Here is a 14112-nt window from a genome sequence, read left to right as displayed (position 1 = left end):
CTGTGTGGCCAGGTTCAGCTCAACACCATCATCAAGTTTGCGGATGACACAGTGGTGGTGGGCCTGATCTCCGACAACGACGAGAAGGCCTACCTGGAGGAAGTTGCTGATCTGTCACTCTGGTGCCAGGACAACAGCCTCATCATGAATGTCACCAAAACTAAGGAGCTGATTGTGGACTTTAGGAGGGTACAACAACAGAGGACGTACTCACCACTGGGGATTAACGGGACTACTGTGGAGAGGGTGAGCGGGTATAAATACCTGGGAGTCCACATCACCGAGGATCTGACATGGTCAACGAACACAGACACTCTGGTGAGAAAGGCAAGGCAGCGCCTCTACCACCTCAGGCAGCTGAGGAAATTTAAAGTTTCCCAGAGGATCCTTCAGTCCTTCTACTCTGGAGCTGTAGAGGCGTCCTGACAGGAAGCATCACAGCCTGGTTTGGCAACTGCTCCGCTCAGGACAGGAAGGCTCTGCAGAGAGTAGTGCGTTCGGCTGAGCGCACTATTGGAACTACACTCCCCACCCTGCAGGACTTGTACACCAGGAGGTGCAGAACCAGAGCCGGCAGGATCATGAAGGATCCTCACCACCCCAACAACAGACTGTTTCAGCTGCTGCGGTCAGGCAGGCGCCTCCGTAGTCACGCTGCAAGAACAGAGAGACTGAGACGGAGTTTCTTTCCTCAGGCCATCAGGATTGTGAACTCCGACCTCACCAGGACCCCCACATAGACCAACACAACTGCCCCTCTTAGGCACACACACACACACTTAGTGTAAATATTGTACTGTAAATATTGTGTTGTTTTTTATTGTAAATAGTGTGTACTTGTTGCCCTTGCACATTCCTGCTGAGCATTGCCACTTTCATTTCACTGCACACCCTGTGTGTGTATGTGACAAATAAAACATCTTGAATCTTGAACAAAAAACACTTTACTTCGGAAAAAGGTAAAACATAAAAACTCTGGCTTGAAAGCAGCTACAAAAAACACTAAGAATCACCAAGCAAACAAAGGCTGAGAGTGAGACAACGAAACAGAGACACTACGAGACAGAGTTAAAGACAACAAACCGACAGGAGACAAGTGAAAGAATACACTGGGGAAAAACACAGGTGTATGGCATGATATAATCAGTGAGACTGAGGGCAGGTGAAGGGAATTAACCAATCAAGGAGACAGGAGTGACTGAGAGCAGGTGAAGGGAATTAACCAATCAAGGAGGAGAAACAGAGGAGACACAAAACACAGGAGACACAGAGGAGAAACAGGAGAAACGGAAGATGGCGTTACAGAAACACAAATGACACACAGAACAACCCGTTAGATGGTTTTTAATCCTTTCTTGAGACTAATTAACTTCTGTGTTCTTCATAATTTGGGTTCTTGGGATAATTCAGTTTTTTTAAAGCGCCATCAACTTCTATTAATCCCGAATGCAATTTAAACCCTAATTTTCTCACTTAAATGTCATTATTTTACCGGAATTCTACACTGCCCTGGACCCTTGTGGCCTCAGATGACATCACCTGGTGAAGTCAATGGAGGGCAGACCAGAGAGCAGCAATAAGGGCACATGCCCGCTGCTGCTGCCCTTTACTCATCGAGCAAAACATGAAGACAATGACCGACATGTAAAACATGCACAAAGTACAAATAAGTCACGTAACATATGCCAAACAAGGGCAAACATAAACAGATGTGTCTTCCTCTCTGCTGTATCACATTGCTCAAAGTGGAAAGGCTGCAAGATCCTATTGATTCTGCCCATCCATCCGTCTCCGAGTAAAACCCCGTCCGTCATTCCACTCGGGCCCGATCGTGACAGTGCACTATGAATAAATACGCAGTAATGTAATGTAAATGTTAATGTGATGGCTGTAGGTTTAGTATAAGCCTCGCAACACAATCAGATTGTCCTCTGATTATCGCAGCGACTCCGACCGAATTCAAAGTCGAGGAGGAAATGGAGGGCCTTCGCTCTCCTGGAGAGGACTGGCCATCTGTGCAGAAAAAAGGCCGGAGTCGAGAGAACCATCGAGAGAGGAGGAGGAGGAGCCTAGAGGTCAACGGCGTGTCACATTAAGGGGACTCTTTAGTCTGGATAGGACGCTTTACCTTACGTGATTTGAAAGGTCTCCTGTAAGAAATCCTGTACGTACACACGCCATCCAGGATCTGATGAATCTATTCAGGATTTGATTCGTCTGATTCGTAAAATGTGCCTCCTAGTCGCGATAGTTTGTCTTCCTTCTCTCCTTTTTATGCCAACCTTCTCTTTTCTTTCTGAAGAAAAACAGCGTTAACGTCTTTTTTAGATGTGACTTCTTTAGCTATTATTTAAGGTCATTTATTTATTCAATAGCAAGCATTTTTTTAAGTAACACCCGACCATGAGAATTCAAACACATCATCCGACAGGCTTGGGAGGTACTGCGTTGTACCAGGGTATTTGGAAATTCAGACTTTGCAATGCTGTAATAAATAAGATTAGGTCAGTCTCTATGGTGTAACAGTGTTCTTCAAACTAAAAAGTTGAGACTATTTATCTGTAAATAGATGCTACAACCATGGTAAACCCACTTTTCTCATTACAGCCAGAGCTTTTTTTATATTTAACATTTGACACTTTTTAGATTCAAAGAGATATTTGTCCTCTATTGTGTCTTATAACAACTCTTTCAATACTCCGGATCTGTTACACACCGAACTGAATGCACCGCGGACCCCAATAGTCGGGACAGGTATTGGCAACGACCTTCTGAACCGATACGCCCGTCGATAATTCAACAAAGAGGAGCTATAAAACCAATAAAAAAGCAACCTCCAACACTAAAGTGATGGGAAAGAATCAGTGAATTAAATGCAACCCCCCCCCCGACTCCCCACACACCTGCTAATTCACGCTTGTGCGACTTGCTCTATAGTTCTTTATGTATGAGAGCGCGAGGCGCTGCATCGCTTCTATTGGGATGCCAGAGCTGCTCATGCAGCACTCCTTCAAGCTCTGCAAACAAACAACCGCCCGACTTGTGTTCCAGTCGAGGTGTTCGGCGCGCATCAATAATCTAAAAAGGAAAATCGCGAGAAAGAAAAGCCAAAAGTTCGATACCCTGGATTCCAGCCCAAAGCTCTGCATCCGTATTAATGTGAAGTGAGACGTTCACTGGCTGTTTTACCGCATGCTCAGCTGCTTAAATAATCATCCGTTTGTGGCTGCAGTGACATTTTTTTCTTATTGGCACTCGAGGATATTAAATATGGATCATATATTAATTTTAAAAAACGCACAAAAGTAATCTTTTAAACACCCCAGAGCGTTATGGTGCAAACTGAGCCATCGAGATAGAGCATCTCATACGAGGCAAGATCAGCGTGTAGCTCGGACAAAATAAAATTGATATACTTACATTACATCTACATACATTACATATACACTACCGTTCAAAAGTTTGGGGTCATCCAGACAATTTTGTGTCTTCCATGAAAGCTCACTTTTATTTATCAAATGAATTGAAAATTGAATAGAAAATATAGTCAAGACATTGACAAGGTTCGAAATAATGATTAATATTTGAAGTATTCATTTTGTTCTTCAAACTTCAAGCTCAAAGGAAGGCCAGTTGTATAGCTTATATTACATTACATTACATTACATGTCATTTAGCAGACGCTTTTATCCAAAGCGACTTACAATAAGTGCATTTCAACCTAGAGTACAAACTAAGAACAACAAGAATACAGGAAGTAACATTTCCTCAACATAGTCGAACTACAAAAGTACCATAAGTAAGTGCTATCTAAGTGCCACTGAAGTGCTAATCTGTGTTTTAATCCAGATATAGTCGGAAAAGGTGTGTTTTCAGTCTCCGACGGAAGATGTAGAGACTTTCTGCTGTCCTGATGTCAGTGGGGAGCTCGTTCCACCACTGAGGAGCCAGGACAGCAAACAGTCTGGATTTCGAGTGATTAGCTCGAGGTGCAGTAGTCACAAGTCGATTGGCTGTTGCCGAGCGGAGCGAACGTGCCGGGGTGTACGGTGTGACCATATCCCGGATGTAGCGGGGCCCGATCCGTCTGAAACGCACGTACGCCAGGACCAGTGTTTTGAAGCGGATGCGAGCAGCCACGGTAACCAGTGGAGAGGCGGAGGCGGAGTGGTGTGGGTGAATTTCGGGAGGCTGAAGACCAGTCGAGCTGCTGCATTCTGGATGAGCTGCAGGGGTCGGATGGCCTTAGCAGGTAGACCAGCCAGGAGGAGTTGCAGTAGTCAAGGCGTGAAATGACCAGAGCCTGGATCAGAACCTGCGCCGCCTTCTGAGTAAGAAGAGGACGTATTCTCCTGATGTTGTGCAGCATGTACCTACAGGAGCAGTCGTCAGCGATGTTGGCCGTCAGGGAGAGTTGACTGTCGAGTGTCACCCGAGGTTCCTGGCAGTTAGGGTGGGGCCAACACAGAGCTGTTGAAGGTGATAGTCAGGTCGTGGGTGGGGGAGCCTTTCCCTGGAAGGAATAGTAGCTCAGTCTTGTCAGGGTTGATCTTCAGGTGGTGAGCAGACATCCACTGAGAGATGTCAGTCAGACAGGCAGAGATTCGTGCCGCCACCTGTGTTTCGGACGGTGGAAACGAGAAGATCAGTTGGGTGTCATCAGCATAGCTATGGTAGGAGAAGCCATGCGATCGAATGACAGAGCCGAGAGAATTTGTGTACAGAGAGAGGAGGGACCCAGGACAGAGCCTTGAGGAACCCCAGTAGTGAGAGGACAAGGATCAGACACAGATCCTCTCCAAGTTACCCGGTAGGTGCGGTCTTTAAGGTAGGAAGAGAAAAGCGAGTGCAGTGCCTGAGATCCCCAGGTCCTGAAGAGAAGAGATCAGGATCTGGTGGTTCACGGTGTCAAATGCTGCAGAAAGGTCGAGAAGGATAAGGACAGAGGAGAGAGGCTGCTCTAGCAGTGTGAAGCTGCTCAGAGACAGCAAGGAGGGCAGTCTCTGTTGAGTGGCCGGCCTTGAATCCAGACTGGTGAGGGTCAAGAAGGTTGTTACTGTGGAGATAGGAGGACACTTGGCTCAAGATAGCTCGCTCCAGAGTTTTGGAGAGAAAAGGTAGAAGAGAGACCGGTCTGTAGTTGCTGACTTCAGCGGGTCGGCGTGGGTTTCTTGAGGAGAGGGTTGACTCTCGCCTCCTTCAGAGAGTTAGGGAAACAGCCAGTTGAGAGGGAGCTGTTAATAAGATGGGTGAGGAAGGTCAGAAGGTCAGGAGCAATAGCCTGGAGAATGGGAGACGGGACGGGGTCAAGGGCGCAGGTGGTCGGTCGGGCGGAGGTCACCAAGCTAAGAACTTGATTGGGAGACAAGGGGGTGAAAGAGGAAAGAGAGGGGGATGAAGAAGTTAGTGTTGGTGAGGTGATAGAAGATGGATTTGTAAAGGAGGAGCGTATGTCGTCTATCTTGTTTGTAAAGTAGTCGACAAAGTGGCTCGGCAAAAGGGTGGAAGGAGGAGGGGGACAGGGGGGATCACCAGCATAACTGTTTTCAGCTGTGCTAACATAATTGCACGGGTTTTCTAATCAGATATTAGTCTTCTAAGGCGATTATCAAACACAATGTACCATTAGAACACTGGAGTGATAGTTGATGGAAATGGGCCTCTATACACCTCTGGAGATATTTCATTAGAAACCAGACGTTTCCACCTAGAATAGTCATTTACAACATTAACAATGTATAGAGTGTATTTTTGATTAATGTTATCTTTCTTGAAAAAACAGTGCTTTTCTTTGAAAAATAAAGACATTTCTAAGTGACCCCAAACTTTTGAACGGTAGTGTACAATACATTATTAAGTTCCCTCATTCATTTCATCCAGAGCCAGAGCGCAGGAGGACGCCGCATGCGCCAGATTGCATCATCATCATCATCGAATGACTAAGCCGCGCCAATAAATGACCAGTCGGTTTGATCAGCTGATCGCGAGTCGTAAAAACCCAAACCTGGAGTAGTTCACAGATTTAATTCAAACTAAAAAGTGTTGGTCTGAACTGCAGCTCTGCTCCACCGGGCCCGGGCCACCATCGTCAGCGGGATCTGGAGTTATGACCCGTAGAAACATGGCTATTCGCCCGTAGTAATTACACCTCGGAAGGGACAGGGAGCGATGACAGCCAGTCATTCAATCACCGCATCGATTCTTCCCCCGGCGCCGCGATCGTCTTTCATCGCGCCACAGCGGCATCAGATCACTCCGTGTTTTCAATCACTCCTCCGTGACCCCGCGTGACGTACCGTACCGCCCGCCCGCCGGGCCGGGCCGATCCCATTACCGACCGGAGCTCACTGGTTTCTTAACCCCCGCGACCCCTTTCGTTGTGGACTTCAGTCCTCGGTCGTCGTTCGCCGCTCCATCGCTCAGGGCCACGCGGCGGCCGGACCCCCCGGGAGACGACGGCGTCGAGTCCTGCTCTCCATTACGGAGACGTGAGAAAACGCCTCCTTGCGGCGCGCCTCCTCTTCGCAGAGGACAACGGCACGGCTCGCCGCCGCCGAGGAGACGCTTCTGCTTCTGGGTTTACTGTCACTTCCTGAGGAGTTCCTGCTCGAGGCTGCACCAAATGACAGGGTCTCAATCAACGTGTTCAATTAGGATCTTCAACTTGACGCTCTCTCCGGGAGGAAGACGCCGAGGAGCAAATATCGTCTTTCTAACAGACGACAACGTGATACCACTCGATGATCGGTTTTACTCGGGTAACGTGTGCCGCCGGGATGTTAAGATGTTGTGTGTATCGAAATGAAAACCAACAGTACACCAAAAGTAAACAACTAGAGATAATATATACAAAAATGTCAGGATATATATATATATTTATGAAAACAGGACGCTCGGCTCCACTTGGTTGAAAGCTTACTCAACTGTTATTGGAGCACAGAGCGAAAAGGGGCGGGACATAGAACGGGTCATTTGGATCTTTGTCAAATCAAAGTTGTCATATGTCAATGTGTTTAATAATTCAAAATCAGATTTAAATAGTTACAAGCGTAACTTTAAAGTTGATTTAGCTGATTGACCAGCCGCCATTTTTGTAGTTTTTAGTTGCAGCTTCTCAAACGTTAAGAAAAGCTTCTTTCTGAACAAACGTGTTTGTCTTCTGGTCTCTTTATAGAATAATAAACAAAGTTATTAGCAGATTAATCGATGAATAAACCAGTAGTTTCAGGCCTATACCGCGCAATAGATGCAGAGAGAACAGATAACACCAGCTTATTTCACTTCTGAGACAGAAAATAAATACTCCACGGGGGATTCCATCCACATCTCCCTGATATCACACACACACACACACCTAAACACTCTGATAACACTTTGTTGTCATGAAATATGACTGTGTTGTACGAATCTCCCTCCTCCTAATGCATCGTGGTCGAGGACAGCCACACTGCACAAACTTTTCTTCCCCTCTCCAGGTACAAATCCCCAGAAGACAAAAGTTTTATTTTTCTTTTAAAGGATCTGAGGCGACGCAGGAGAGCTGTGAAGTGAAGCGCCGCACTGTTTTTTGAGAGGGGGCAGCCGCGCAGATAAGACTTATCAGATCGACGAGGAAGACGAGGAGGCAGAGCGAAGACGGAGGGATGGGATCCCATTGTTGCTGCCGAGGAAGCGGAATCCTTTCAAAGTCCACGCGCTGGGTAATTAAAAGAGGAGAAACTCTAAAAGGAATTAAATGAGAAGTTATTCACACGTTTCGAGAGGAGCTGCGGTCGTCAGAAGTTTCTCGTTAACTCATGTTCAACAGAACCGGGAAACTTTTCGCTGGATTCTGAGACGTTTTTGCTCACTTAAAAATATCCCAGAAGAGAGAGAGAGAGAGAAACGGTGGCACACAGACATCGAGTGCAGCGATTTCCCAGGGAGCTGTGGACACCAAACAGCTGGTTGGGGAGGAAGGTGAGGAGTAAATTTCCCAGGTGTCTCTCTTTCCAAACAGAGCGACCTGTTCTATCAGCAAGGAGGAATCTCTCTCTCTCTCTCTCTCTCCGCCGCATACGTGACAAAAAGGTGCGACATGTCTGAGACGTGCCGTAATTGGGTGACACAGCTGGATGGCTCCTCTCCTCGGATACCCAAGGTGACACGAGGGGCGGTTGTTGCTTCATCAGGCGAGACTGTGAACAGACACAGACCTCATGGTGCCTTTGGGGTATTCATCACCATCTAGAGGTGGAATATAAAGTAGAGTAAATATCATAAATCTCTCAACGGTGGAGTCCACGGAGGAAACGCCACACTGTGGATCGCAAGGACTCTTGGCGAGGAGCGATGGCTTGCTTTTGAATTCTTTGGCCCAAGGGGGTTCATGGATGGGCCAGCTGCAGAGAGCTGCGCATCACACAGCACACACGCTTTGTCATCATCACACACACACACAAACTGTTCACCCTTCTACCGTCAGGCAGGCGATACCGCAGTATCAAGTGCCGCACAAACAGACTGAGGGACAGCTTCTTCAGTCAGGCCATCAGGCTGCTGAACAAGGACTGAGACCCTCATTAACACTACACACCAGAACATATTCTGTGAATATCTATGGCCATGGTGTATATTTTATTACATTGTTTATATATATATATATTGTATATATATATTGTATGTATATATATATATATATATATAGTCTCAAAAAAGTGTATATTTTATTACATTGTTTATATATATATATATATATATTGTATGTATATACATATATATATATATAGTCTCAAAAAGTGTATATTTTATTACATTGTTTTATATATATATATTGCCATGATGTATATTCTATTACATTGTTTTATATATATATTGTTAATACTTTCTTCTTTTTTGTGTGTGGATATTGTATAGTTTATTCTCATTCTTATTCTTTTTTTAGTCTGCTACTGCTGATTATACTTGTATAAAAGGGGATGTGACAATAAAAGGGGATGTGACAATAAAAACTTGAAACTTGAAACTTGAAACACACACAATTCTGCATGACCATGAATAGAGGGGGGAAAAAAACACAATACAGTCACAAATTAAACCACCCACAGACATCTAAAAACAAATGCAGGCCTTTTAACACCCACCCATTGTTCGTATTTTCTATCCCCAAGACACACATAAACACACACACACAATTCCATCAGACATCCATTTAGTGTATTACAGTGTTACATGTGCAGAGGATGAGGTCAGCAGTTCGCTTTTGCGTATTAACACCAATGAATCTAGACTGTGTGTGTATCTAGAGTGTGCGGTCATCAAGGGGCCCTCTTGTTGTGGAATAATCAACCTCTCCAGTCAAGTGGACACTGTTTTAAAACTTGTGGGAGGGGTCTGCCAGTGGAGATCTCATGTCTGGTCCCAACGGGTCTGTGTGCACTCAGGTAAAAGTCCCCACCGGCATAGACGTACACACACACACACACACACAAATATACTATAGAATGCATTAGACACCAGCACTAGGTAGCCCTATTTGGGAAACAGGGTCACGTTATGACATTTGGAGAGCAGTAACAGTCTCCTGAAGCCAGTCGTGATGCACTAAAGACAACAACATGAGCCCAGGGCAGACTTGGGGGGGGGGGACATTAGAGATGCATGCAGAGAGATAGAAACTTAAATGTGGACCAGCTGCACAAAACATAACCTCTAAATAACCTGGAAACAACTACAGTGACAGAGACACAACACAGTCGCACACCAAAAGTCTGAGAGGCAGCTGCTTGGCGGTGGCTTATCGTCGCCCACACAGATGTGGTGTGGGATCACGCCACACCATTTAACACATATGCATCCCGCGGCCCCGCAAACTTGGACAATCTTCTCAATTATTCATCATACTGTGTGATGGAGGCCGATAGGGGGAAACGGCATCAGAGAGAGAGGGGAGGAAAAGACAAAAGAGGGAAGATGGGAACGGATGTTAAAGAAGGAAACGAGGTCAAGAGGAACAAGTGTAAAAGGAGGAGGGCGGCTTAAATATCGCGTTGGCTTGAAACAATGAAATAGGCAGATTATAAAATGTGGAGGAGGAGGAGGAGGAGGAGGAAGGGAGGGACAACAACACAAAACAACAACAACAACACTGGGGTTGGGCAGTGGGGGCAAGCCGGCACAAAGGGTCGCCAGGGGATTTGAACTACGGACAGCTGTACACAAGGGCAGTGTGGCGTCCTCGTGCACGCACACACTCAGCCAGACACACACACGCACACACCAGATGGTCCTCTATGGATTAACACAAGGTTATTCCTCCTCGCTGTGCTCCACACAGACCAGGCAGATCTAAAGTGAGAGCTCCTCTTGAATTCAAAGCAACTGCTGGCTGGAGTTAGACGGGTTTTTTTTTTTGCCGTCAACTCCAGAAATATAATGCCTCCATAATGCTCAGGAATTCTCTGCGGACAAGCTTATACCTCTCGAGTCCGATTTTTGTTGCGGCGCTGACCCCACCCTGACCGTGACACCGCCCCACTTTGTTCCCTCCGTTCACCGTGAAACACAACTGGAGTTGCAGGAGATTATGCGGAATGAAATATGAATGAAATATGAAATATGCACTGAACCCCAGTTGCTTCCGGCGGCTCACCGCAGCCCACTGCTCCTTAATAACTAAGGATGGGTTAAATGCAGAATATTCTATTCTATTCTATTCTATATGTATTTTCCCAGATATGAGGTCATATCTATTAAATATCTGCCTTTGCTGACGTGTTTGACACTTTGATGTGCAGGTCAGTCTCTTGCAGAATGACACGGATAAGGCTGAGAGAAAGAGGAGAGAAGAGAAAACGTAAAAATATAAAATCGATGACATTACCTGTTGAAAAGGCATCGCAGAGGCAGCAATCATTGCAGCAGCACAGATGGGGGAAAACAGAGGAATAAAAAGCACAGGTTAGCATTTTTGACGCATACTCAAAAGCAAGTGGCACTTGCATTCAGAATTGCACGTTTCCATTTCTGCAGAGATGCATTGTTGCGCTACTGAATGGCCATAACGAAAAAAAATTCTCAAACCAGTAGATATACCTCGAGTTCAAATGAGGCATACGTTAAACCACCACAGGGTCAATGTGTTGATATCACTTTAATTAGCATTTCATTGATTGTTCAAGCCTGCGGCCCCTTTGTTTTGTCATTTTTTCATTTGGCTGCCGGGAGAGTTATGGCGGTGTGAAATAATATTAACGTGGATTAATATGAGAGCGCTATCTTGATTAAGACACAATGAGATATAAAACACCTGCTCCCTGTGCTCGTCGTCGGTCTTTCAGGTGACCGTTTGTCTCCAGGCTTTGCATTAGAACTCTAATAATAACATGTATCATCCCTGAGTGCTTGGGGGATGATGTAATTTTTTTAGAGCCAAACGTGGAAGTTAACATCACACTGGTCCCCTCAAACAAAAAGCAAATAGGAAATGTCTATTGGCTTTCCTTTACATCTAAAAAGGACTTCCAACACAGCGACAAAATTAAACCAATTTCCAAAGTATGCTCCAGTTTTGGGATTTCCATTTTCTCTCACTATCACACACACACAGCTACAGTCCTTTCTTTGCTCTCGGCATCAACCTCATTTGAGCCACATTAGAGCCGTCTGTGTTCACTGGATACACGTCCAGAAAGTAAATATGTGTCGACGGGGGCCGTTTGTGACGTTACCACCGGCTCGGATGAAAAGCAAATAAAAATAAGAGAGGATGCAAGATGCATTTCAATGCATGTCTCTGTTCCTCTGCTCCGAAGAGCCGAGCCACCGATTCGCACGCCGTACGTTAATGTGCCGCTTACTTCGAGACGGAAACGCAGGTGAGCGCAATTGGATATATGCAGAATCCGAAAATATAAAGACGCGATGCATTAAAAAAAAAGACGCATTGCTGTGCACAGACATTACGACAAAAATATGTACAGCACGCATGAAACCCAATCATGGAAAATAAATGAAGCTTGGCGATCTTCGGCTCTGTTTGTTTGTGGTGGAATCCAGGGTCTAAAGACGGGCCTGATGAGGGTAGGCACACCGATGCTTTTCCACGAGAACCCTCTCAAACTAACACACCATGAATGGTCTACAAGCCGCCTGTGATCGTCCTTCCCCTCAAACGCTCTCGCTCTCTCTCTCCCTCTTGTATTCTCCGTCTCTCCATCTGAGAGCGATTTGGCTGGGAGGTAAACAGAGTGGGAGAGGTCTGAATCACAGAAGCAGACGGAATTGGCAACATTTCGGAGAGCAAAAGAGTGAGTGGAAGGCTCCACGTCAATACGCAGTGAGGAACGGGAATAACCAGGAATGCGGTGACAAATCCACCGCTCTGACGTCACGCTCTAATCCTGCTGTGGATTGCTCGCAAAGAGAGAACACATCTACTTCGCAAACAAGGAGGCGTAGCAACAAAGATTAAAAATAAGCCCGAGAGTCTGTACCCTCTTTGTGGAATCTGGAAGCCCAATACTTGCGAGCGTCCTTTTGAAAGAAAGAAGATTTTTAAGAAGCATAGAAAAATCCCAGTAAATTTGTATTTGACACTAAATAAGTGTGTTATAGTTCTCAACCCACAGTTTGCACCGTTCTGGTTACAGGGGTGGCGAGTGGGTGTCGAAACACAATCAACAAAGCTCTTTTTCTAATTGGCTTAATCTCATTTGACCCACGAATGCACAGCGTGTACGGCGTGTGTGTCGACAGGCTAGCCTTTAAAAAAACAAACGGATACAAGAAGAACTCTGAGCTCCAGCAGCAGATGCAACAATGGATTATTCGCCCCCCCGATTCAACCGAAATCAGAATCAACGAACTTCCTGTTGTTGCACTGACTCGTGCTTTTGCCCCAGGCCTCAGTTTACCCCGACTGAACCGCCGAATAATTGACAAACTAATTCCACAGACGGCGGCTTTGTGGTCTTATCTGTGTAATGACTCACGTCTGTCACGACGGTTCTATCAACCTGGTGGACAGAGACGGCCACGGAGTCACTTTGGTGAATCTTTGACGCGGGACGCCGTATGAAAGATTCAGATGAAAGCAGTCGGCGGGTGCAGATGTGATTGACACGGGTGTGTGTGTGTGTGTGTGGGTGGGGTGGGGTGGGGGGGTAGTGTGGTTTCTTACTGATGCATAAACCAGACCTGGGAAAGCTGTCCAAACACACCATCCCGACAATATCTATATTTTTCTGCACAGCGGGAGCAGCGAGGGTTGAGCATGATAATAGGCCTGTCATCGAAGATCTGGCAAATTCCCGCAACTTCTTTTAGTGGAAAGACGGGATAAACACGTCTGAGATATGTGACCGCTACGGCTTCCTGTCTACTTCTGGCATTGAAGGAAACACCTCATCGAGGTGTCTAAGCTGGTTAATGTCTTTCATTAGACAAGAAATGTGAAACAAAAAAGGCCCAAAAACGACGGTTACAATTCAACTATCTCGAGCAGATCACCGTGCGTCTACTTCAAACATAATTATTTTAAGTATATGCAAATTAGAGGACACACATGGACTAGTGCCAAACAAGGATTTGAGTTCCTCAGCAGAACTCTGGGATTTCTTTGACCAGAGTTTCTTCATCGGGTTATGACCTATTATTGGTAACGCCATGCCACGAAACAATTGGCTCTGGTTTCTAAATATACTACCGAAATACAATAACTGCTGTTTTATCCATCTGAATATTCACGGAGCGGAGTGAAGTAGAGTAGAAAGGCGGCAGAGCGTCGCGTGTAATAATGTCACGGGAGTATTAGGTTGAACTGTGGTGGGTAAAATGTTTCAAATTATGTGTTTCCACAACATATATACATAGGGTGTATTAAACTTTTACATTGTGTTATATTAGACTTAAATGACATCTACAAAGATGATTGAGAGGGCACACACACACACACACACACACAGCTCTCTCCCTCAGACAAGGGTCAACAACGCCAAACAGAGACAGACCCAGCGGCCTTGTGCTGCTCCAGTCTTAACCGGTAGAGAGGAGACTGCAGAGAGGACCAGGAGGCTCAGACACAATAACGATAAGAGAAGAGACGAGGGGGGAGACGTCAGCAAGAAACCTCCA

General features: G+C 45.8%; 1 protein-coding gene across 5 annotated transcripts in view; it reads right to left on the bottom strand.

Moving 5' to 3' along the window:
• LOC130212557 (mannosyl-oligosaccharide 1,2-alpha-mannosidase IC) overlaps positions 1-14112 on the bottom strand; it is a 183627-nt gene that overhangs the window by 131043 nt on the left and 38472 nt on the right. The window contains exon 1 of one of the 5 annotated variants that reach the window (XM_056443559.1): positions 10862-10891. The exons of the other annotated variants lie outside the window; for them this stretch is intronic. Coding sequence (XP_056299534.1) covers positions 10862-10876 — 15 coding nt within the window. The 5' untranslated portion in view covers positions 10877-10891. Of the gene's footprint in view, positions 1-10861; positions 10892-14112 lie in introns of those variants that run through there. 5 annotated transcript variants of the gene reach the window in all.

Source organism: Pseudoliparis swirei, chromosome 22 (genome assembly GCF_029220125.1).
Source record: "Pseudoliparis swirei isolate HS2019 ecotype Mariana Trench chromosome 22, NWPU_hadal_v1, whole genome shotgun sequence".
Classification (NCBI taxonomy): Eukaryota; Metazoa; Chordata; class Actinopteri; order Perciformes; family Liparidae; genus Pseudoliparis; species Pseudoliparis swirei.
This window is presented reverse-complemented; position numbering and strand designations above follow the sequence as displayed.